The sequence below is a fragment of the Nymphaea colorata genome, chromosome 2 (genome assembly GCF_008831285.2).
Source record: "Nymphaea colorata isolate Beijing-Zhang1983 chromosome 2, ASM883128v2, whole genome shotgun sequence".
Classification (NCBI taxonomy): domain Eukaryota; kingdom Viridiplantae; phylum Streptophyta; class Magnoliopsida; order Nymphaeales; family Nymphaeaceae; genus Nymphaea; species Nymphaea colorata.
The window spans coordinates 18,465,074-18,490,465 of record NC_045139.1 but is presented as its reverse complement, the minus strand read 5'-3'; the positions used below and the strand labels follow the sequence as shown (position 1 = coordinate 18,490,465).

The following is a 25,392-nucleotide window of genomic DNA, read 5'->3' as shown; positions in this document are numbered from 1 at the left end:
TTAGGTTTTATAGAAAGCAAGTTTTTCTCAAACTCAGTTTTCATAGCACCCAAGCACTCCAGAAACTTGGTTTTGGAGGCAGTTTAGAGACGTCAGTAAAGCACCCCAATGGTGTTATTACGACAGGTGTTCAAAGCATCCTCTAAGAGGGTCACAACTAGGGGCGGAGCTAGGGCCGGCATAGGGCCCGCAGAGACCTTGGCCCCTGTCAAAATATCAAAAAAAAAAAACATGTAAATTAAAATAAATCATTCATCCTATGTAAAAATTTCGAAAAATTGTATTTCGGCCCCTATTAACGTTTTGAAACTATAATTCTCGTTCCCTTCCTCATAAAAAATTTCTGGCTCCTCTGCCCTGATCACAATCAATAGTAACGCCGCATTTAGTCGAGGCAAAATGTAATTAAACATATGAAAGGTTTCCTATTGCCCCTCAAATTCAGGTATGTTTTTCTTATTGTTTCAGCAAGCATTTTAGAAAAATGATCGAGAATAATCTATTTATTGGTGTAAAAAGGTGACATACTAGATCCAAGTACCTTAATACAAAAAATGTTGGAAGTTCATTCTCGTTAATATCTTAGGGCCTATTGAAGCTTAGCTTTTCTGATGGATAAATTTTCCAATGGAAAGACTGTGTATTAACATGCTTTTTAAATTCCTATGTCTTCGGACACATAAAATTCATTTATACAGTTAGATTTGTGAAAAACTCATGTGAAGAAATTCCGGACATTGTGAATACTTCTACGTAGCATTGTTCTAAGAATTTATGCGCACAGGGAATTAAAATGATAGTTCTCACATATTGACATTTTCAGAATAATCAACTCCTAGTATCATTTTTTATTATGTGTATTCTAGCACTCTTTGATGTCACCATGTTGGATCTCATAATACCTTCACAATGCCCAACAAACTGTCAGAAGATCTAGGTGAGCAAGAGGTTAACAATTCAAGAAAGCCCTTACATTCTCCATGTCTCTGAGGTTCTGGGCGACATTGGGCAGTGGTGTACCCTTCAACTTAAATACAATACCCCACCTCTTAAGATGTAGAGAGGCATCGCATCCATTGAAACTGAATTGCCAAGACATCACTTGATATCGAACTTGTAACCACTTCCAACTTCAAACTAAGCCCAGGCATCGGGCCGGCCCGACACATGAAACCCGAGCCCGACCCAATTAAATTAAAAAACATATATATTTTAATATAAAATAATATACAAATATAATTAATTGTAATAAAATATTATAAATATATATATAAATTAATAAAATATGTACTAAAAAAATTATCGGGCCGAACCAGGCTCAGTTGAGCCCACCCAGCCGATTATCGAGCCAGCCTAGTTCCTTTTTTTTCGAGCCTAAGCGAACCAGGCTCAGTTGAGCCCACCCAGCCGATTATTGAGCCAGCCTAGTTCCTTTTTTTTCGAGCCTAAGCCCAGACCGAGTCTTGCTGAGTACCGGATACCCGTCAGGTACTCACCCAACCCAATGCCCAGCCTTACTTCAAACCCATGTTGCAAGGACATGTGAACGGAACAACCGAGCAGCCAAACAGTTGAATGTTTAAGACTGCAATCGAGTGATTTTGAGGCTCATGTTCTTTCTCTGTTTTGATGGAAACAGAACATCAAGACTAATCAAATTCAGGGAAAGCCTTTCATTCTCCAGAGAACGTGTTTCAGCATCCAGATAATCGTCAGAAGCATGTTACTAGATCTTCCATTTGAGGAAGCCCATTTAATGCATTGAATTTTCAATGAGGGTCTCAAATCAGATGTTCATAATGAAAAAGCCATGCATTAGCATTTGCACATATGCAAGGCCATTGTGTAGGCACAGTTGATTCAGAACATGCTAGTTGCCTCCATCACTGCAGATAAGCAGGCTTGCAAAGACTGATCGAATTCTCCAACATCAACAATTCCTTTGACGTGTATCACACTGTACCAAGTACTTTATTTTAACGAAGATAGAGCAAAAGAGAGCAAGTTTCAGAAGATCCAAGTTTATAAGAAAACATGTTTCCTAGCAGCAGTAACATCTTATTAGATAACTTCTTCAACTCAACAACTTCCTTATCCGGTATCCAGTATACATCATAATCACACTTCATTCACATAGATAGAAGCACAAAAACTGTACTTTCAAATTGAAACGAATACACAATATAGGATCAAACAAGAAATCAAGGATACACACAACACCAACATGAATCAACTACCATATTCCATAATGACATGAACGCAGCCGAAAAAAAAAAAATTAACTCACAGGTACTGTTTGTTTTGGGAACTTGATATCAGGATTCCTGGTTGGCTTAAGCCAGAGACCAGCGACCGCACGCGCCGAGAGGCTCCAGATCAAGTCCGCTGGCCCTTTGACTACTCTTCCTTGCTGCTTCTCCTTCTTCCCTGACTTCCCCAACCCATGAGCCACCAGCCACTGTGCTGCCGTCAGCCGCTGCCGGTCTCCATCCCACAAGTTCCTCTTCCCGCCCTGCCTCACTTTTAAACCAGCCACGTGAACACTCGTTGCCTTGAATTTTATTTCCTCCTCATCTTCATACTGCTCCTTTTCCGAACCGCTGAAGCGCACTGCCTGTAGAATGACCAACATCGGAGCTCCGACAGCTTCGAGCTGCCTCGATGGGTCCCGGAGCTGCACCAGTGCCGCTAACGAGACTGCATTTGTCGACCAATTCTGCTCCCATCGATCCACTTGCACAGCATTTGTCAAGATATTACCAGCAGGATCAGGCTTCCCAACAATGGCAGAAATGTCGAATGGGGGTTCGTCATCTGCCATATCTGCCTGAATCTTCAGGGCCTCCACTGCTACAGCCTCTATCTTCTGCAGTGCAGATGCCACTAAGTTATTTATGGTGACTGGCTCCTCTTCTGCATTCCAAATTCCGCTCTCTACTCTTTCCTTCCTCCCAGAATTCATGGCTGCCGTTATCTTCTTAATGATTGCTACTGACCTCGCCGCGCTGCTGCTTGCAACCTCCTTGTTTCGGCCACCGATGACCGCGGAGGCAATGCCTTCGAACGCAATCTGCTCGGGAGCCTTTCTCGAGAGATCATCGATGGGCATCAACGAGAACGGCCGGGTGCTCAGCTCCTGTGCTCCTAAAGCAGCCAACTTCTGAACTATGTCGAAACCGGAGGACCCGCCGGTATTGACGGGGAAGACTATCGGTTTAGTGACCTGAATTGCCAATTCCGGCTGAGCCTTTCGGGAGATAGCCACATTGAGTGGGTTTGCAGCGGCAAGGAAGCCGCCGTCCCTTGTCTGGACGACGGAGCCCAATCCCTTCCCCAGGTCCGGCAGGAAGACAAGGCCAACCTTGTCCCCATCATCTTCTTCCCTCCTCCCCATTTTCAGAGAAGGATCATTCAAGAATTGGAATCCGGAGGACTTCGGCTCTGCTTCTCCTTCTTCCTCCAGCATCTGAAGAAACTCCCTGGTCACAGTTTCTTCCTCGGCGTCAAGGTTCTGTAAATCGAGTTCATCTTCCTTCGCGCCACGCTTGTCGTCGCCAATTAAGGATTCGAGAGCTTTGATCTGCTCAGCAATGGCGTCGAGCTCTGTCAATCTCCGCTTGTGGAACCTATCCTCTACAACCTCCTTCACGACCTCGCTAGAAGCCGAACCTTCGTTCTCCTCGGATTCCGCCACTTCAGGTTCCGACTCTGCTTTCTCTGGCTTCTGGATCTCAACCCCCTTATCGACAACTTCAAATTCGGGAAGATCATCACCTGCATTGTCTTCTGGTTCATGGGATTTAGCCGCCATGGGCGCGGGCTGGTCATCGTCATCATCGTCAAGGTTGAGATGCTCAATCTTCTGCAGGTCCGCCCGAAGGGCCTGCGATCTCGCCGACTTTGGCGACTCGACAATCGCCGTGATCCTTGGCGAGCCGACATTGGAGCTCGGCACGCTGAAGGACGCCTTCGACTGCTTCCTGACGAAGGGATCGCCAGCCTTCTCCATCTTGAAGATACCTCCATCCTTTTCCATTATCTGGAAGCCGAGCTTCAGAACGAGTTCAGCGCCCTTGGCCTTTCCGGAGAGCTTGAACGTGGCGTCCCACTGCCGTACTCTAGCGCCCTCGACGTTGCGCTCCATGGACTCCTGGACGAGGTTGCTGAGGTCTACAATGTTCCGGCCGAAGTCGAGCTCCTCAGCGTCGACGGCGACGACGATCACAAGGAACGGCCGCGGCTCGAACCGGAAGACGCCGGGGCTGTGCTTGGAGGAGGAGAAATAAACGTGGCAGCGAAGGAAGAGCGTCTCCTCGAAGTCGGCCGCTCCCTGCATCACCCTCGACGGCATCGTCTGAAGGGCCCCGTCCTTCGTCTCCTGCTTCCGTACGCAGACCGCCAACCGCAGTCCGTTCATCGACGCCGGTACGCCCTGCACCGCCACCACTTCCACCGAGAACAGCACACTCAACTTCTGCATCCCGATGTGCGACAGCGCCCTCATCGGCTTCCAGTTCCAGATACCCTTCTTCCTATCCGCAGTCGCTGCTGTCGCCACGGCCGGCAGCTCGTTTTCCATGTCAGGCCGGCGTCGATCCTCATCACGATCATCCGCCTTCGGCCGCGACCTCCATGGGCTCAGGGACATCCGGCGGGTCCTGCCCCTGACCTCTGAGACCTCCGGCGCCGGCGATCCCGATATCGTCGACGTGGATGACCGCTTCCGGCGTGTGGCGTCATCAGCCTGGCCGCGGAGTCCAGCGCCAGAGAGCACCTCCGCAGAAGAGGGAAGAGAGAGGGAGGCCGTTCTGCGGGCGGTGTGCGACTGGTAGAGAGAATGGCTCAAGGCCTCGATTTCTTCGAGCAGCTGATTGCCGGAATTCCGGCGCTCCACCTGATTCTCCGCCATGTCCACTCACTCCGAGCCGACCAACGATGTTGGTCTTGATGAGCAAGCAGCAAGGGGATAAGGAAGCGAAAATTAGAGGTGGTGAGAGAGCCATGGCTTTGGATTATGTGGGAGAGGGAGGACCAGTAGAAAGTTGGGAGGATGGATGGTCGAGTTCCCGTCACACACGCACACAGAAGCCTTTATCATTCATTCCATCTGATGGGGCCGGTGGTGATCAAATCAATTGCCATAAATGCGTTTCCTACGAGGGAAGAATTCTCTGCAACTTGATCACCACAGAGCGAGAGAGAGAGAGCGAGAGAGAGAGGACGTTGAATGTGGGGAAGATGGTAGTTGTAATTTGTGGTGCGGTGGTCCTTCTGGCCACGCCAGACGAGGGAAGAAGACGGAAGAGCACATAGAGAGAGAGTCAGAGAGAAAGGAGAGAGAGAGCGTGGTTCCGGAAGTGGTGGGGGATAGTAGGGCTCTGTATTTACGACGGGAAGTTCCTGGAATGAGACGTTCTCTGTCATCTTCCGGCGAAGGGGATACGATGGCCTTGAATTTACCCACGCAGTCCTTGTATTTACCTGAAATCTCATGTCACTGATTGCTTTCTTTTTTATTTTATTTTTATAATGAACTGACAATAGCTGGCAATGGCTTGTAACAATTTAACAAGTTTTTTGTAACAATTCATTATTTAGTGGACATTCTTTAAAATTTTTGATGTCACGATTATCTTGATGTGAAGTTGGAAGGTGAATTTTGGAAGTGTTGTTTGGATGACATCCCCTTCTAAATTTGGTTTCATATAAACCAAGTTTTTAATGAATTCTTGATAATTTGATTTATTTGTTTAGGTTTAGTTTTCCGTCATGTCTTTTACTCTTTTTTTTTTTTTTTTTTACAAAACCAGATTTTATCAAAACTAAGTTTTTCTCAAATCCAGCACCTCAAATGCTCTGAAAACCTGGTTCTAGGCCCTCTCTCCTAGTGTTATTAAAAAATTGGTAATCTTGTTTTTGCCCGGAACCACAAGTGCTACTGCTTTACTGTTAAATAATTTTTATAAACTATAAAAGATAAAGAGAGAGAGAGAAAAAAAAATCCTGAAATATAAATTATAAAAGAGAAAAAAGGCCAAATAATTATCATCACCTGCTTTTGGTATTGCCGAATCCAAGGTTCCTAAAGGACAAAAAATCACCTTTCCTCCTTTCTTTTTCTTCATTTCAGATTAAACTAAAAAATTTTCACAAAAGACATGCCTCCTTTTCCCTGTTGTAGGATAAGGCAAAGAGATTTCTCTGATTTCCGACTAAAAGTAAGAATTTGACGTATCGTTGTCATTTTTCTTGAATAAGGCCGCCGGTTATGTCCCCAATGACGAAGATATCCTCTTCCCATCAATGTCCTCGAATCCTCTTGAAAAGAAAATTAAAGTGTTTAGTAAGAAATGATAAGCAGTTAGTCAAAGAGAGAATTCTTTTTAAGATAGATTCAAATAACATAATGTTTATAAAAGCACAATAAGCCATCAATAAAATTAAATGCAACCATGATACTGTATGAACTAACTAACAAGACATTTTTTAAGAGGCCATAACAAGTCGAACAAAACATATTGAAATAACGCAACTGTAATATTAATTTTATATACACTCAAATAAAAAGTCATTTACAAAGCACTCAATGAAACAGCGACACTTTAAAGTCTGGTTTTAAGATAAGAAGGAGTTCACTAAGAGGTGATAGAATTTAGTGATAACACAACAATAGATTTGAACTTCAAACCCCTTTAAGTGGACCGTTTTGCCGCCCAATGCACTATAACCCCTTGAGTTTAACAACTCTCGTTGTTTGTTCCTCTAACAACACTAACTTTTGCCAAATGGAAAAAGTAACATCACCGTCAATCACATTTAGGAGGTAAAAAAATTTCGAGTTACCATGTTCTTCAATCGAAGATAAATCGAATCTGATTTTGCATGCAGTTGATCGAAGCGAAAGCTACTTCAATCTAAAAATAATGAATCCGTTTTGGATCACGTCCTCAAGAACTTGATATTTCAAATCGTCTAAACAAACAAAAATGGTAAGTTTGTGTTTGGACAAGACCTCGAAAAAATTGGTTTTCAGAAAACCTATTTTTTTAATTGAGTTTTGCAAACCAGGTTTATGTGTTCGGATGATCTGTCAAAAGCCCAGCTTTCGCTTCTTGAAACATAGTTTTTGTTTGGATGACAAAAAATGAGTTTTACATTGTGCTTTTGAAAACTATAGGAAACTTTCATTAATATTATCTACAAGTACTTATTATCATTATTATTGTCATTAAAAAAAAAGAGCTGAAAATGAACTAAAAAGTGCCATGGTGATGTTTATCACTTTTCATGCCACTATGTATTATATACTGAGTCTAAATTATGTGAGAGGCACATATAATGACCATGAGAAGTATTCAATGGTTAGTAGAAAAAGAATTACATATGTAAATTAATTTGATAATCAAGAAAAAGTGGTTGCTCATAACATGATTTACAACTAATGTTGTTGAAATTATTCATAACAAATGAACCCGCCGAGCTTGTTGCGCAAACATGCAAGACAAAGGTAAACTCAAGTATCGTGCATGCCACTATTTATATTAGATAAGATTAATAATGCACCGAAGTGTGACAACGACCATACGGTATCTCAAACTTGAGAGTATGAGAGATAATACCACGTAACTTAGGCGCATATGTATCTTAGAAGATACTTGCAACATTGATGGCAAGGTTTTATAGAACTGGTTCTCGTTTGGCACATTTCATTTTCGTATTCGAATTAAAAATTGAGGTGACGCTCTTGAACCGGCCACATAATTGAATCAAGCCTTTTAACAAAGGTGGTGTTCCTATTACCAATTAAATGCTTCTCAACAGATTTATTATGAAAGTGATGGCAAGCAAAATTATTATTTTATGAAATTTTGATACGATTTTGAAAAAAGAAAAAGGATAACATTTCGTGAAAATCTTAATTAATTTAATGCAATCAATGAGGCTATAAATGCTTTGGAGAACATACTGGACTTGGTCAATAATAAGCATCCGTACTTTACATTTTTGCGTTTCCATTCATTCACAAGCTACGCTGCCCATTAACAACAATGAAAAAAACCGCTTAACGTTAAAAAAGGAAAAAAACAATATCGTTGCGACAAATAAGGTTCTCCTGTGGTAGTTTTCTTTTCCATTTTCCAAAACTTTTTGTTTGTGCCCAGATATTTCTTTGTGGTCTTTTCATCTACTAACATCGTGGCGATAAAAACCCAATAAGAGTTAGTTTATATATATATATATATATATAATTTCTAAATTATTCAATGGATTTTCCTCTCTTCTGATGTTGGTTGAGTTTTCTTCCATTTTGTATAGTCTGTAGAGCATGCAAGTTTGTTCAATAAAGAAACCCATACAAACATTTTTCCAACTTTGAGTCAGATCCGAGTTGAGTTGAGAACAGAGAAATCTCTGATCTATAGATTTAAGGTCAGATCAAAGTCCATGGTTTTTTTTTTTTAGTATGAATTTGAAATCCGTGCTATTGAGATCCCAAGGATCAACTTTTAAGGCAACATAGCTATCAAACATGGCCGGAAGGTACATACCTTTCGATTATTTTGCAATACCGACGTTTTAATCGGCGGATCAGTGTTCAACAGACATCTAAAAGATTACACGAGATTTTTTCTTTGCATCAGAAAAGAAAAAGAGAACAAAAAACCAATAATTTCTATAAAAATACCTAGAAAGCCTGAAGACCACATTATATTCTAGTTGTTGGCATGCCATCAAAGCATGGACATGAATGACTAACTCTTCGGATATGATCTCTTAATGGAAACTTCAGTTGTGAATGTGGTGGCAAGAAAGAGACGACCTGAAGCATCCATTTCCAATTGCATTCCCTTGGAGAAGTTCCTAACAGAGACTTCTGATTTGATCACATCGGAGGGCTCTAGCAGATACTTCATCATCTTCACCCCTCTGAAACTACCATCACCTTCATCACCATTGGAGATGCCTTTCATCTTCTCATCTTTGTCTGAAGGGAAAATGGAGTTGAAGTTCTGCAGTATGTTAGCAATGCAGTCGAAGTTGCCAGAGCCATGTTCGCCGACCGCGGCCAAATGCTCAAGATCAAACCTTAGAAACTTCTTAACATCCTCCTTCTCCCTCTCACTCAAAGCCCAAACCATCTTTGGCTTGAAAGAAAGAGCCAAATTTCATAGTCATATTTTGTGCCTGGTCCTATTTATTGAGATGAAAAGATTGGAATCTTGTCTCCAGGATGAGGTGCAATAAATTTGCCTTAATATTTTCCTCTCTCTCCATACATATGATATACATACATATACACACACATACATATAAAATGCGAAGACAATTTTGGAGGAAACAAAGTGTGACCATCTTCTATAGAAATAAAAGATTGATAAGTATTAAGAGGTTTTCGAGGGAGTGAGGCATAATATGGAAAAAAAATAAGTGGCGTTTAAGCCTTGGTGTGTTTTGCGGCTTACTTTTATGTCTCTGCAGGCAATAAATGTTAAATACGTAAACAATGGCGGTGCTAGTGTCATCAAAATCGGCCTAAATTTTGAAGTAAATTAGCTTATTTGATTTTGTGGCTGGTTTAAGAGTGTATTTGTCAAATATTAACACATTTTTTGATATGTTAATTTTTTTTGTTTTTCATTACATATGTTATATAATTTAATATTCATGGTGATACTGATACAATATAAGCTGGAATAAGTTTGGTAATAGGATAGGTAACAAACTATTTCAAGAATCTGCCCTAAAGATTGGACATATTCATAGGACACTATATTATAGTATTTCATAATCTGTCTAATCTTTAAGGCATATTCATAAAACAGCTTATTACTGTCTACATTGCAAACAACCCCTTGGAGTTAAAGATACTCATGATTTGATGATTCATTGCTTTAAACACCTTCAGCTCTAGAAAGTAAAGATTTGTACACCAAGGATGAACAATCTTTACATAATCTAATTGCAACTAAACGAATTAAAAATACCAATCTTATACATATACGAATATGTGATTTAATGTGTGTACCTCTTGTATGCAATTGAGAGTTAATCTCTTGCATAGAAAAGATCATGGGCCAGTTAAGGCAAGCAACCATCTTTCCTATGCTAAGCGAATTTGGATCTTCTATATGGGTGTTCCTCGATCTAGGATCTAAGTTTTCGCTTATAAGTACACAAAGGCAGATACACTATACATCATAGTTGGTAAACCCATGACTCGGACTCGGATCGACAAATGACCGGGTTAGCGAGTTGACTCATCGACTCGCAAGTTTTAAAATAACCATAATTCAAATTACTTCAGCTGAATCGGGCGAGTCATGGGCAAGCCGGACTAACCTTGACTCGTGGCCAGGTTTTTTAACGACCCGAGCTGACTCATGTGATTTCTAAGACAACCTGGTGAGTTTGCAACTCTGCTATACATACTTCCTGAGTATATCTTAGTTAGTGTAACATAATGGCTCACCCTACATGACATCAACTTGAGCACTCAAATGCATATATAAGGCATGTTGTGCCTAGATCAAACTCGCTTCACAAGTATTAGTATCTTGGATCTCTAATTAGTACTTAATAATGTTGAATAGGGTAGATTAAGGCAACTCAATATGTTTTGCATTTACTAATTATTTGGTCTCTCTTTCACTGAATTTAATTTTATTGGTGCATATAATAATGATAGTCACTTACAATTATTTGCCGAACCAAAATTAACAGTTTTGTTTTTCATTCCCCATCAGAATGGGGGCTATGCTCATGTAGGGGCAAGGTCCCTACATGCAAGTTGAAGCACGTGGAAATCTCAGCGCCTGGTACTAACACAGTTCTGAACCTTAAGGACAAGAGGAAAAGGGGGCTTCTACTCTTACTTGAGCAGTAAGATTAATCCGATGCTTCAAAATTCTTTGGAATATCGGCCTTTGGAATATCGGCTTTGACAGCGTTTCGATGAGAGGCCAATTCCACCTATTTTAACCAATATAGGTTGATACATATCAGTTTAGATAGCATGCTATAGCAAATTCACTTGCTCACATTCCAAGTGATCGAGACCTATGTTACCAAGGTGCAGGGTGCGGGTGCTGGTGCGGCACATTTCAAAAAATTTAGGTGCGGCAGTACGGTGAGAGTATTTATTATTATTATTGTTATTAATTTATTGTAATAATAATAATATGTATATAATATATATGACAAAAAATGGTCATAAACCACAAAATTATTAAATAACAACATCAAAACTGCAATTTGCTAATCATGATATCAATATCATTATCAATCATCAGACTTCAGTTCAACATTCAACAAGAAATATACTCTAGTTTTGAGTTCACAAAATCACAGTTCATACAGTCATACTTCATAATTCATACATCAATACATGTTACCTCTATTGTCAGAGTTGCGTTCCACTTCCACTTCCACCAATATCTTGATTTTCGTTAATGCTTTCAATGATCCACAACTACATTTTATTAAAGATGAAAGTTAAACAATAAAAATATTGACCATAAAAATATAAGAAATGTAACACAACATAATAAAGAAATACCTATATTCTTTTTCTTTCCTTGAAAGAAGAAGTAAATTAGAATGCACATAAACCAAGTTCTCTGTACGTTGGCTGGTAAACTTGTTCCTTTTAATGTTGTATATATGAACATATATGCTTCAAATTTCTTTCAGAATACGATGATGCAACAAGTTGTGATAGTAACCTCAAAGCAAGTTTATGAAGCACAGACATTTTTGATCCATAAGATGCCCACCAATCAAAAGGACAGATGTCATCATCTTCTCTAGCTGCTGTTGTGCCTTCTAAACTAAAATTTCCTAAAAAAAACTTGTTATATTCACAAATTGCTTGTTTTCTGGTATAAGAATATATTCTTTGAGTGTTTAACTCATTATTTAGATTTTGAGTAACACGTCCAAGAGCTCCTTCAATCCATTTTTTAGTATAATATTTGGGATTTAAAGAATGTGTCATGCAATGCAAGAGAGTATTGCTTTTATCCTATCTTTCAACTAATATTGTATTTATGCGATCAAAGAACTCTCAATTATCAAGTACAATGTCTTTTTGTTCTTTCTTGAAAACTATATGCTGAATTTGTTCAATCATATCTTCCCACATTGCATAAACTTTATGAAGCAGAGGTTCATCTTTATCAACAGCTCTCAACATGCATCAAATTGGCTCTGTGAAATCCAAAAAAATATGCAATTTTATCTCTTCAACAATAAGGCTTTTAATACTTTGAGCTTTAGCCTCATCTTCAACCCGATAAAAACTCCACTCTCTACTAAACACTATCTAAATAAGTGCATCTCGCACTCTTTGAATTATTTTCAACATGACAATTATTGAAGCAAATTTTATCTCTGCAACTTTTAACAATTTCAAATCAGAATAACTACTAAAAAGAGACAATGCATGTTGGTGATTGATGATGAAATTTCTAATATTTCTTGCATCTTTTTCAATCTCTTGAATTCATGAGAATAGCTCATGTCTCTTGGGATCTACATCTTCACTTGGAGGATTGCATATGTCCTTTAGTGCTAAATTTAAAGTGTGTGCAACACATGAAGTCCAAAAAATGTGTGGAAAATCATACCTCAAACTAAGTCAAACACTTTTGCATACAACAACATTATCTATAATGAGTTGCACCACTTTATCAGGACCAACTTCCTCGATGGCTTCTACAAATAATTGTTTCAAATATCCAGCAACTTTATATTCTTCAGATGCATCAATTGCCTTCAAAAATATTGGTTCATCACATGCAATGGCGACGAAATTAATTAGTGGACGTCTTTGAACATCTGTCCACCCATAAGAAACAATTGATACCCCAGTCGTGTTCCATGTAAACTTTTTTCTTTCTAAACTTTGCTCAACCTCGTTTTTTTTTTTTCATTTTTTAAGAGTGATGTACGCAACCTTTCTAACATGGAGGTATATATCTTGATAATTTGCTAGTACAAGCCTTCTTCCAATATAGATTTCTAGCTACATTGAAATGAATGCAGCTAGAATAGAAAAACTTAGCAATCACTTTATTTATTTCTATCATTTCGCAAGAATCATAACATGTCTCTATAGTCTTTTTTTTTCTATCAGAACACTTAAGATTTGTCACAATAATACTTGTTTTTTTCTTGTTGTGGATTGCATGAGCACGATCGTGCAACCTCTTGAACTTTTGAGCTTTTTCTGTAGAAATTTTTTTACATCCTCGAATTCCATAACCTGACAACTTCAACAAATGTGCCTTAATTCTTGTGTAAGATCCTACAAATGTAGCTTCACAATATTTGCATACAAAATGCACATTTCTACCACCACTGCCTACATCAATAGTAGTTGTTCTTCATATACATATACTTCACCAGATACTGTATAAGACTTTGAAACATCACCTTCATCCACATTCACACTAGATGAAGAACTTATTGCAGGAGAATCTGAAACAACTTCTTTTCCTTTCCTTCTGTTTGCCATCTTTTATGGTTTATCACTTTATCTAGTGTTGACCAGCTCTTGCACTGTTGCACAGGTAGAACATCGAACAATGAACTTTAATTTTAAAACTATTTATGGATATAAAACAATAATTGCAAAAATTCAAGTGACATTCACATTGAATAAATGACAAGAGGCTAGCAAGTGAGAAAATTAAGAAACCAAATCTTAACATTAAGCACCAATCAAGCATAAAGAGAGCTAGCATTTTGATCAACCACCGCATCATGCATATGTTCAACCCAAGTGCCAATGACACAAGAATAACATGAAAACAAAAAACAAAACAACAAAGAGAGAATCATGATATAATCTGATAAAAAAATAGAATATAAATTATGAAGCATATATGCAGGCTTTGATGAAGAAGTCCGAACAAAAGGACCCCTGTTGTTCAAGTCGTCCAATATGATGCAAGCAAGTGTAGATAATAAGACAGCCTTGCTGATGGAGACAAAGTGGTGGCATCATCCCATCGTCGAGAAGGAAGCACCATCACTTTCCCCAATTCAAGAAATAAGTGGCTGACATGAAAGCATAGCGACTTTATCATATCACAACACGAGGTATAAAAGGACCTCTGTTGTTCACCCTCTGACTTGCTTGTGGAGACACCATATGAAGAAATTGGGACCTGCAATTGGCTCTGATTTGAACCAATACCCATGTTTGACAGAGCATCTATATTTTATACCTAATCTATGACGGATGCCTGAAGGCCGAAGCACGACTAACATCATTATAAAGGCTCACAAAGTCCAAAAACTGTGATTCTACCCCAAAACCAGACAATCTACGCCTCAACAATGGATCAAGAAACTGGCGAAAGCTACTTAATTTCTGTTCTCCACTGTCATGTGCATTCTGGTCAGATTTCTGGGACTGAACAAAAGAGCAGGCACCACCATCCGATATAACTATAAGGGACATAAGAACTTTGGAATCAGCAAGGACACATATTTTCCATAAAACATTTCTATGCAACCGTCCCATATCTTCTAGAACATCTTTGCTATAATTCCCAAGCTCATTAAGTAATGCAGTCATGGCGTACGAAGCTTGCAAAGAAGGAGAAAGCAATCAAGCATACTATTTTTGCCAATATAAGAATTAAGAAGTAGAGACAAACATTTATATGATGCTAACCTATATTACCCTGTAACAGTAATCTACACTGCATAGCAGAGAGAGAGAGAGAGAGAGAGAGAGAGAGAGAGAATGAAGAAGGCGTTAGCAAATAGCAAAGGGGAAAAAAAAAGTCGTGCCCAATTAATTTTGTTCATTTGTTGAAAATTAAAAAAACCCTTAAAAAAGGACAAAAATGGCCATATTCGTTTTTTATCGCACCCGACTCGCGTTTGACGCGAGTCGGGTGCGAGTCAATAAATGACATTTTTAGTCGAGTGCGTCTGACCGCACCCAACTCAGCGTTGATGGTCTTGGGTGCGAATCAGGGTCGCACCCGCACCCGCGTCACATCGATGCGGGTGCAGCTTCAAATTAGCCACACCATGGTATCATAAATCGAGACCCGTCAATGAATGATGATTCGAATTTTAACTTAGAGATTCAATGTAGCGTTGTTCAAACCCTTGGTGGTGGGATTCATTTGGGGTCAACATATCAGATCTTTATTGTCCAGTAATTTTATCAACTTTAAGGTAGATTTATGAAACACTATGTTACATGATTTTATTATGAACCTATGAATCTGCTTTTGTTTTTGGAGTTTTACTAAATAGTAAAACTTTTTATTGGTGTTAAAAAAAAAATTCTGAGTGGGGTTGAACTAGGGGCTCGTTTGGATTTTCTGCCCGTTTATCCATTCCCGACGCTTTTGCGTTTGCGTGGCCAACTCGTTCCGGAGTGACGTTGCCCGATGGCGTCACAGTGAATGATGTATTGCTTCGGTTCTATCCGATTTGTGAGTGTTATAAATAAACCAAGACCCGACCCGAACCACGCTGACTGCTTTCACTGTGGCAAAGCCGCACCTCAGCGCGTTTTTAAAGGTCTTCATTTCATCAACAGCTATTGCCTTATTTTTTAATTTGACAAAATAGTTTAAAATATTCTCAATTATTTTGAAATAAAGACAAAGTTATAAATAGTTAAATTCGTCCCATCGGCCTTGCATCTAAGGACAATTTTGTGAGTGTTGGATTTATGGAAAATAAGTTTTTTAATGAGCATTGAAAACTTAGTTTGTTAATTTAGGAAGCTTTTGTCGGGTCCCATAGCATGCATGAGATTATACTAAAGTTTTTTTAGAAGTGATAAAATTATTATTCTACCCTTTGCTTGAATGGAAAATTTTCCTTCACGTAAGAAAAAATTTACTTTTACACAAAAAAAAAAACTAAAAGTTGAAAAAACTAATATCATTATTCTATTTTCTTTTTTCAAAAGTGGCAAAACTACTTTTTTAGCAGCCCAATCAAGTTGGAAAAAAATGTTATTTTTTTCAAAAGTTAAAAAAAAGAGAAGTATATCCTCCCACCAAAAGAATATTATTTTAATTAATTTCTTTGTTTTTCGAGATGGATCTGAAGTAAGCATGTCCAAGGATCTGATTAATAACGGATATGGTTTATGAGACTATGCTACGTGACTTCTACATGTAATCAAATCCGAATCCTTATGAAAATCAGATGTTTATCTGAACATACAAGAAAACTTATAGGCCATTGAAGTCCAATTACTTGAATTGAAGTTTTAATAAAAAAATTTCGATCCATTGGCATTCTTAATTCGAACTTTCCTTGAAGTTGAAGAACAGGAGAATTCAATATTTTACTTAAAAGAAATTATAATTAAAAAAATAGAATCAAAACATTCTCTGATGAGGGAGGAACCTTCTAGGAAATGTTGAGGTTGCTTTTGATAATTTCAAATCTAAGATTCGAAACTCTATAAAAACGTATTTTTTGGGGATATAAATTGAGGAGAGGTTATAAATACATGCTAAAGGCTAAAAACCATTGAATTTATGGTCCGATGAAAAAAAAAAGTGCGATCTTAAATTCATGGATCGATGTCAAATCTACAATAATATCAACACAACTTAAAAGAAAAAGCTACCGTTTATTAAATATATAAACATAGTCAAAACTGACGTGGTCCGAACGCAGCCTTATCCGTTTCATCATCATCGTTATTATAATTTATTGTTACCGTTATTTTTTTATAAAAATAAATAACTAGTTCCAATAAGATTTGGTCCGGACACCATGGATCTAAATAGACGGGCTTCTGGTCTGTCCGGTCTATGCCACGTGGTCGTGAAATAAATAAGAGAGAAAATAAGTTGCCGGATAACTAGTTCTAAAAATTACGAATAACTACCTAACTTTGTAAAGAAATTAGCAAGCAAGCTTTATAAGTTATAACAACCATTAGATTTACCAGAACGATGAATCAAAGGACACGAGGAATCTTAATTAGATGCTTTGGTTATTCTACGGTCAAGGACAGGCCTGACTGTTTACTATTTTTAATTGTTTGTTCTTTTATGAGAACGAATGGTTGAGTAGTAATGGTGATGGAGATATTAGAGGAAGGTTCACAGTTGTAATAAAGGAGGAGGAGATGTGAAAAATGATCTTGCATTGCACGCATACATTACACGGCACAAACGGAATGTGACAGGGAAGGATCCCCAAAAAGAAAAGACTGAAAAAGGTTCCAAGGTGGACCGAGGAAAAGGATAAATAAAGAGAAGAATGGGAAAGAGATTGGAGAACAAAGCCGCTAATCTATTGGAGCGACGAAAATGGCCTCCGCACCCACCATGGTGGAACCTTGAGATTGTGGGGATGAATGCATTGGAGTGCTACCGCTGAAGGTGATTAACTTTTTTTGAGTTTTCTCTCTGTTGGGGAGAAGTCGGCCAATAATTCCATGACACCCACATGTTAACTTTCTCCGTCATCGATTCGGTGTCCTTCCCTCCTCCCTATCTTGGATGACCTCTGAGATTTTGGGATCGGTGGGTTGTTTGCGAATTCTCTCTCTCTCTCTCTCTCTCTCTCTCTCTCTCTCTCGCTCTCGTGGGTGACCTATGTGACTTAAGATCCTGGGTCCTTTTCAGCTCTGAGAGAAGTTGCTGGATGGTTCCAAATTTTGTTGGCCTTGAAGATTTGTAGTGTAACTGGATGACAAGGTAGTCCCTCGGAAGCATTTGTGGTTACCGATTGAAGCTTTACATTGTATGGTGACTGTGGTCTCTCTCTCTCTCTCTCTGGCGTTTGCCAATTTTTGAAAGTGATCTATTGGTTTTTAGGTTGCTTTCTTACATTGGAAATGGTTTTGCTGTAAGAGGACTTCTTAGGTGGTTGAGATTTTCCCTCTTCATTCCTGAGGTTTTATGGGAGCTGTAGACGATCAGCAATCCTTTTGGATGCTCCATTTCTTATTATTTTTTTCATCTTCTTGCCTGCTTTTTCCTATTTACAGTTTTTTTTTTCAATTTTTGGGTGGAGATTATCGTTGAGGCTGGACAATCGGTAATTGTTTATGCTTCATTGTCCTGCGTATTTCCTTTAAGATCTCAAATTGAGAAGAAAAATAATGTTATTCTGATCTGAACTTGTTCTGATAAATTTCATCTGTTGGTTATCCCTTCACTGTCCTGCGTATTTCCTTTAAGATCTCAAATTGAGAAGAAAAATAATGTTATTCTGATCTGAACTTGTTCTGATAAATTTCATCTGTTGGTTATGCCTTCACTTCGGCTGTTGTATTTGATTGTTTGAATCTTGAATTTACGTTCGTATGAAATGGGAGAGCTGTCTTGCCTTAATTGATAGATTTAGAATTGTTCTTTGAGCCGGTTCCTGAGTTAGGTCTCATTTACTTCATATGAATTTGATCAGGCTGGTTTCGAAGTTGTCCTCGAATGAAGGGCAATCTATAGATTCTGTGTTGCACCCTTCTCTGTTTCATGGGCAATTCATGCCGTGGATCATTTAGAAGTATATATCAGGGCTATAGAGAGCCCATTGATCGATCATTTTCGAGGAGGAACGAGAGTTCTGTTGACGACCGTGCCGGCTTTGATTGTTCACCGCACAGCCTATCACATTTGATTCCTCAGGGTTTTGAAAAAGCAGACCCTATAAAACATAATTCAGGTGTTAACTTCCAAGGAATTGAGGATAACGGGATGAGACGGGGAGGTGAGAACCAGTCATATTATGTGCTGGGGCATCGAACAGCTAACATTCGTGAGCTATATACATTTGGAAGGAAATTAGGTCAGGGGCAGTTTGGAACTACATATCTGTGTATAGAAAATGCTACTGGTAAAGAATATGCATGCAAATCTATTTCCAAGAGGAAACTAATATCTAAAGAAGATGTTGAGGATGTGAGGAGGGAGATACAAATAATGCACCATCTTTCAGGCCACAAAAATGTTGTAACCATTAAAGGAGCTTTCGAGGATTCTTTGTATGTTCATATAGTGATGGAGCTGTGTGCTGGGGGAGAGCTGTTTGATAGAATCATCCAAAGAGGGCATTACAGTGAAAGAAAGGCTGCTGAGCTTACACGCATTATTGTGGGTGTTGTTGAAGCTTGCCACTCCCTCGGGGTCATGCATCGTGATCTGAAGCCAGAGAACTTTTTGCTAGCTAACAAGGATGATGATTCTTCACTCAAGGCTATTGATTTCGGTCTCTCAGTTTTTTTTAAGCCAGGTCAGAGCCACTGGCCCACTAGTACCGGATAAAGTCACTTTGAATTTTTCCTAATACACACACACATACACATGTAGGTAAAAAAACTTTAAAACACACACACACACACACACACGCACACACATATATATATATGTGTGTGTGATTTCAAATTTGGTTTTAAAAAAATACTTTTTTTTTGGGTAGCCTGGTAACCAATTGTTCTTATAATTCAAAACATGTAGGTAAAAAATGTAAGTCCTGACTCTCATCTATATTATGTTTCTTCAGGTCAGATTTTCACTGATGTTGTTGGTAGCCCATATTATGTAGCTCCAGAGGTTCTGTGCAAGCATTATGGACCAGAAGCTGATGTCTGGACTGCAGGAGTAATACTTTATATCTTGTTGAGTGGTGTCCCTCCTTTTTGGGCAGGTATATATTGGTAATCTTGCAGATTCTGTGCTACTATTATTCAGTTCACCTTTCAACCTGATGAATGCTTTTCTTCTTTGCTGACAGAAACACAGCAGGGAATTTTTGATGCTGTTTTACGTGGAGTGATCGATTTTGAATCAGACCCCTGGCCTCTAATATCTGATAGTGCTAAGGATCTGATTAGGAGGATGCTCTGTTCTCCCCCTTCAGAACGCTTGACTGCCCATGAAGTTCTATGTATGTTAAGTTCTTCCATAGCATTTGTCGGCTAAAAATTAATATCTGACATAGAGTTTCTCGGTTATACATTCAAAATAGTAGCACATCAGATGATTGTTGCAAGTTGGGAGCCGGGCTGATGACTTGGGCGAGCAATGGGCTATAATCCTTCGTTACAAGAGGCAGAACAAAAAATTCTTTTCAGGAAGGCCATTGATGTTCTCTACAAATTTTTTAGGAGTGCATGAGGCAATTCTTACAAATTTCTATAGTAAAATTTATCTTTTTAAATCCAGTGGAGCAAGGGCCTCCAATGTTTCAGCCCACTTCCAGATTGCAAAGATGGGGAGGACTCAGTCTGAGTTTGCTAATCTTACTTTTCTTCTTAGCTGCCAAGCTATGTTGATTCTATGTGGTTGAACCAAGTAAATTATTAATTGAGTGCTGGAATGGCCTAAACTCTATTATTACAGCCTGATCGGGAGCAGATATAAGGTCCCTAGTTTGAGAGATCCTGAACTGCATTCTAGTCTCCATGGGTTGCCTCTGCACCTAAAATGGCTAAGAACTTAGATCAAAATGGTAATTAGGTACAGATGCATATGAGAACTGCTTATTTATTACATGTCTGATAGATATGAAACTATTTTCAAGTCATCTTCACATATTTATGTACCACTAATTATGAAGACTTTTAATATTGAGGCTTGTTTGTGTCACGTTTGTCATTCTAAGATTCCCTAGGGAATTAAGAAGCAACAATTGTCAGGAGATAGTGAGACAATTCTAGAATTTTGTTTGTGTCATTTTACAGCGATCGTAATGTTTGTTTCAGTTTCATTTAGCTATGTCAATTTCATAAGTCTCTATTTCACACCAAATGTAGCGCTCTTCCGCAATTTTTAACTCATGGTCAATGGTTGTCTCAATTGGTTTGATGGAGCTGGATAAGCGAGTGGCTGATAACAATCCAGTCATTGATTGGATTTCTACAGGTGTCAACTCTTTGTGTAAGCCAAAGCAGGTATAGGCCTTGGTGGTGTGGGTACCAGCCTTGGGGACCTATGCCCTCAGGCGAAGGAGAAAGACGCTCGGCCTGGGTGTGTTTTCCTCAAGTCACATATCAAAAGAAGTCATGGTAGATGGTTGTATTGATCAGACCATGTCAATTAATCTGCTTGTGAATTTGTCCTCCTACACACTTCCTGATGTTTTAGCTTTTGAATGGTTATCTCTATCCTTTGCTTGGAGGGACTGAATTTAATCTATCTGGATTCTTGTTTTCCTTTTGTTCTCTGTTTTATCCTTCTATAGCAGTTAACCTTTGTCGTCTGTTACATAGGTCACCCTTGGATACGAGAAAGTGGTGTGGCTTCTGACAGACCATTGGATCCCGCTGTCCTTTCTCGTCTCAAACAGTTCTCGGCAATGAACAAATTGAAAAAGATAGCTCTGCGGGTGAGTCATGAGAGAAACATGCTTAAACCTTGGATCAAAAGAAACAAGTTTTATGGAAGATTCAGAGTCTTAAAGTCCTTGATTAACTACACATTGAATTCTGTGTTATATTCAATTCATGTCATGATATTTGCAACATAGTGTGTGGTGGTGCTTCATTTGACTGTAGCTGTATTTTTGTGTGAATATTGTGATCATCTAGGTTCTTGGATGAGAACTTGTTATTGTTCAGTTCCTGCGGTGAATTCTGTTTCTTCGTACATGACAATTTTCTTTCTCTAGAATCTGTAAAGGCTGTGTCAGGAGCCTTACCAATGAATGTCTTTATGTGTCATGAAAGTTCATCTCTAGTTTATTTAGAGAGAATCTGGGAGATGTTTTCAGGTTTTTTCTCCTAGCTGGTTTGAAGGATAGCTTAGCTACTGGACAAGGAAACATGCTTGAAATGGGATTATGCAAAAGATACTCTGTCGATGCTTCTTTTTCCTAGCAAACACAAACTCTGCATGGCCGTGCAGGATGACAGCCTATAGTTTGTAATATCGTTGATCAATTCAAGTATCCAATTCGTGTCATGTTGTCATGGCTCCAAATTCTTGTCAGATAAAAAGGGGATGAATATGTTGGTCTGCACCTCTTTTATTGTACTTATAGTGCTGTGGACATTTAGTAATTGTCGAGGTCATTGCAAGAGAAGTAATTTATTACTTGCTAATGTGTATCTAGCTTCCTAAGATGGAATTTATTATTTCTTAGCATATTGGTATGGATACATGTGGGCTTCAACAGTTTATAGGCTAAGTCACATGGGTACTTCAGTAAAGTCCACGTACCCGTGTCACCGTACCCGTACCCAAAAAGGGTACTTTGACACTTGGGTACCTATAGATCCAAACTGTTTAATTTTACTTTGATTTAATTTTTTTCACCCTACTTTTTATTCTATTCTTTGGATGTGAAAATTCGATTGATATTTATATTTGACTAGGGAGCTGCTTGGTTGTCCATATGTTTAAAGTTTTTCATAGGTTTCTTAATCACACTGCTGCAAGAGCCATTGATATATATTTTCTATGTTATTTATTTGTTTATGTTGATGTATATTCTTTATTTTGATACATATTTTCTAAGTATTGCTTATTGTTTATATATATATATATATGGTCGTACCCCCGCACCCAAGTTTTTTGAAAATGGTCAGTACCCGTACCCGCACCGGAATCCATACCCATACGGCCATACCTATGTGACATAGTTTGTAGGATGTATTAACCTCCTTAATAATATCAATGCCTTTAGGAAGCTTAACAATTGGCCAACTCTGTCTTAGTGAGAGTTTGCAAATTGCTTTGTTCTTTGTGCTGTCCGGTTTGTTGAATCTAGAAGAGAATAACTATTAATATGAATACCAGTTTAAATTGCTCCAAAAAGTTCTCTGTTCATTTTCCTGGCAAATGCTAGTGCCACGAATGGCCACCTACCCCAGCTAAGTTGTACTTAAGCATAAATGGAATAGCTTTCTTGTTTATTTATCATCTGTAAAACTTTTATTTTAGATTCTTTTACTAAATCTGTGAGATTGCTTGATGTCAAGTAAAGTTACCTCTCCATGGTCATAAACCAGGGAAAACATACTGGTACCCTTTACTTCCGGGCTTTATCTAATGAAGTCTGAAGGATTGCAAAAATATGCATAATGTGCTGAAGTTCATGACAGTAGTTTTATCCTAAGCACGTTATTTGAGTTTTCTTTTCTTTCTTTTCCTTTTTTCCGCAACTAGCTAGCTTTGAATTGATGAAGTCGATACTTGCAATATATAGTTTAATACTTTGAGGCACACGACAAATGGATGTTGGTCTCATGATCAGGGATCAAATTGTATAGGACAAATGGATATTGCTGGGCCTGATCGGGTCATTAATTGGTGAAGTACTCTATAAGTGCTCTTGAGTCATGGTTTATGCTTATTACAAGATGAAGCATTCATAAGTTTTGTTTTTTTCTGATGTATTATCACACTATTATTATTGTTGAATCATCTTTAAAAATCTGTTTGCCATGCACTCAGGTTATTGCTGAAAGCCTTTCTGAAGAAGAAATTGCAGGCTTAAGAGAAATGTTCCAGACAATGGACACTGACAGTAGTGGTGCAATTACTTTTGATGAGCTTAAGGCTGGTCTTAAAAGATATGGATCTAATCTAAAAGAATCTGAGATACGTGCACTTATGGATGCGGTAAGATACTTTTACATTGAAAACCAATGGGTTTTAATGTTGCCTGATAACTAGTTGTAGATCGATCTTGTTGCATTTACATTGTTACTAAGCAGGCTATCATGCCACGTACTTCCCACAAATTTGATAATTCATAGTGCTGAAATCAGGTCTTTCAGATCTGATTAATGTGATCTCCGAGTGGTGCAGATTTTTTTTTAAAAAAAAAGAAGTGCATGTTTGTTCTGCTTTATAAGTTATAACACGAATTGTACCTGGCTACAACTTTAAAGTGCCATTTTACAGAAAAAGAAAAGTCAAATTTGGTGTGGAGGAGCACCTTCAAAACTAATCTGTTATCGACTAACAAGTCTACTACAGATTTGAAGGAGTAAATTAACTATTTCTGTTTGGATACAAAGCAAGACAAATAAATAGAGATAGTTCCTTGTGTTCTGATCCATCGTTAAATTAGATCATAGTTAATTAATCCCATTGCCAACAGCCATAAATGATAAATCTAATGGCATATATTGGTGTATTTACTGTTTACAGAGTCTATATACACAGTGCCTATGCTCATTGAATCTTACATGATCCAGTGATGTAAAGTTACTAATCAAAAAAATTGTGTTTTAAGCATCATTATAGTAAGGTGGCAGCTCCATGAATGTGTGTATGCCTGTGTCAGTTAGATGATTGATGATAATGGTGATGATGAGAACAATAATGATGAAAACTGGGACAGAATGTGAATCACTTTAATTATGTTTTCAGGCTGATGTTGACAACAGTGGAACTATCGACTACGGGGAGTTCATTGCTGCTACACTTCATCTCAATAAGCTAGAGCGCGAAGAACATCTAGTTGCAGCCTTTCAATACTTTGACAAGGATAGTAGTGGCTACATAACAATTGATGAACTCCAGCAAGCTTGTTCTGAACATAACATGACCGATGTACGTCTTGATGATATTATCCGGGAGGTTGACCAAGACAATGTAAGTATTACTAAGTTTGTGATCTATTGGGTATTGCTTAAACTAACTATGTCTCAATTGCATCTGCAAAGCTCGACCAGTGTAGGCATGGTTATAGATTTTTTTATACTTCTTGGCTTCTTTGTCCACATAACAGGACACTTGATACTTCATGGTTGTTCCTCTATCCTCATGAACACAAAGTATTCTCTTCTTGTTGCCTTTTGTCATGTTCAAGAGATTCCCATGAAACAAAAAACGTGGTCCTTGAGTTATACCTTACCCTCTGTTGCCAGCAGTTTCAACTCATTGCTTGTTCTGATTATCTAGTTGTTGATGCATTCTCAGGATGGACGGATTGACTACAATGAGTTTGTAGCCATGATGACAAAGGGCAATGGTGGAGTTGGAAGGCGGACCATGCGCAACAGTCTGAATATGAGCATGAGAGATGCCCCCAGCACCCATTGATCTTGAGGGTACCTTGTGTAGCATCAAAACGATGACTGGTAACTGGTGCTCTAAATCGTGCTCTAAATCTTTATCATGGGAAACTAAAAGGAGGAAACAGAAACACTTTATGGTGACTTGTTGCTGAACCTTCCTCTTCGACTATGGAGACCACCCTCAGTGAAGCCTGCCAGCCATTACTTGCAAAGAATCTCACTGAAGAATTAATCTGAAGTTCCTTAATCTCGAACTATGAATGAACACACACCCACTTATTGTGATATTTGTTGTAAGTAAACGACTGATGAGCATAACGTGAACACGAGAATCGTCTTTTTACTGTACAACTGTTGTGAGGGTACCAGGTTTGACATCTATAGGAATAAAGCCTGTTTTATGGGTGTATCCGCTTCTT

General features: G+C 38.6%; 2 protein-coding genes across 2 annotated transcripts; one reads left to right on the top strand and one right to left on the bottom strand.

Moving 5' to 3' along the window:
* Positions 1-2,108: 2,108 nt before the first annotated feature.
* Positions 2,109-5,367, bottom strand: LOC116249190 (protein PLASTID MOVEMENT IMPAIRED 1). Its single transcript, XM_031622372.2, has one exon. It carries the CDS (start codon positions 4,907-4,909, stop codon positions 2,279-2,281), a length of 2,631 nt encoding a protein of 876 aa, XP_031478232.1. The 5' UTR covers positions 4,910-5,367; the 3' UTR covers positions 2,109-2,278.
* Positions 5,368-17,185: 11,818 nt separating this feature from the next.
* Positions 17,186-25,382, top strand: LOC116248170 (calcium-dependent protein kinase 26-like). The gene is made up of 8 exons (XM_031620812.2): positions 17,186-17,381; positions 18,412-19,236; positions 19,507-19,650; positions 19,738-19,890; positions 21,215-21,330; positions 23,400-23,567; positions 24,324-24,548; positions 24,876-25,382. The coding sequence occupies exons 2-8, from the start codon at positions 18,480-18,482 to the stop codon at positions 24,996-24,998; spliced, it is 1,686 nt and encodes a 561-aa protein (XP_031476672.1). The 5' UTR covers positions 17,186-17,381; positions 18,412-18,479; the 3' UTR covers positions 24,999-25,382.
* The last annotated feature ends 10 nt before the right edge of the window (positions 25,383-25,392 follow it).

What these genes read in the sequence shown, in the direction of transcription:
- LOC116248170 (XM_031620812.2), top strand. Translation starts at nt 18,480, where the DNA reads ATGGGCAATTCATGCCGTGGATCATTTAGAAGTATATATCAGGGCTAT. An exon ending in GACTGCCCATGAAGTTCTAT is followed by an intron (nt 19,891 to 21,214) that starts GTATGTTAAGTT and finishes TCTGTTACATAG; the next exon opens with GTCACCCTTGGATACGAGAA. An exon ending in TGAAAAAGATAGCTCTGCGG is followed by an intron (nt 21,331 to 23,399) that starts GTGAGTCATGAG and finishes CCATGCACTCAG; the next exon opens with GTTATTGCTGAAAGCCTTTC.
- LOC116249190 (XM_031622372.2), bottom strand. Translation starts at nt 4,909, where the DNA reads ATGGCGGAGAATCAGGTGGAGCGCCGGAATTCCGGCAATCAGCTGCTC.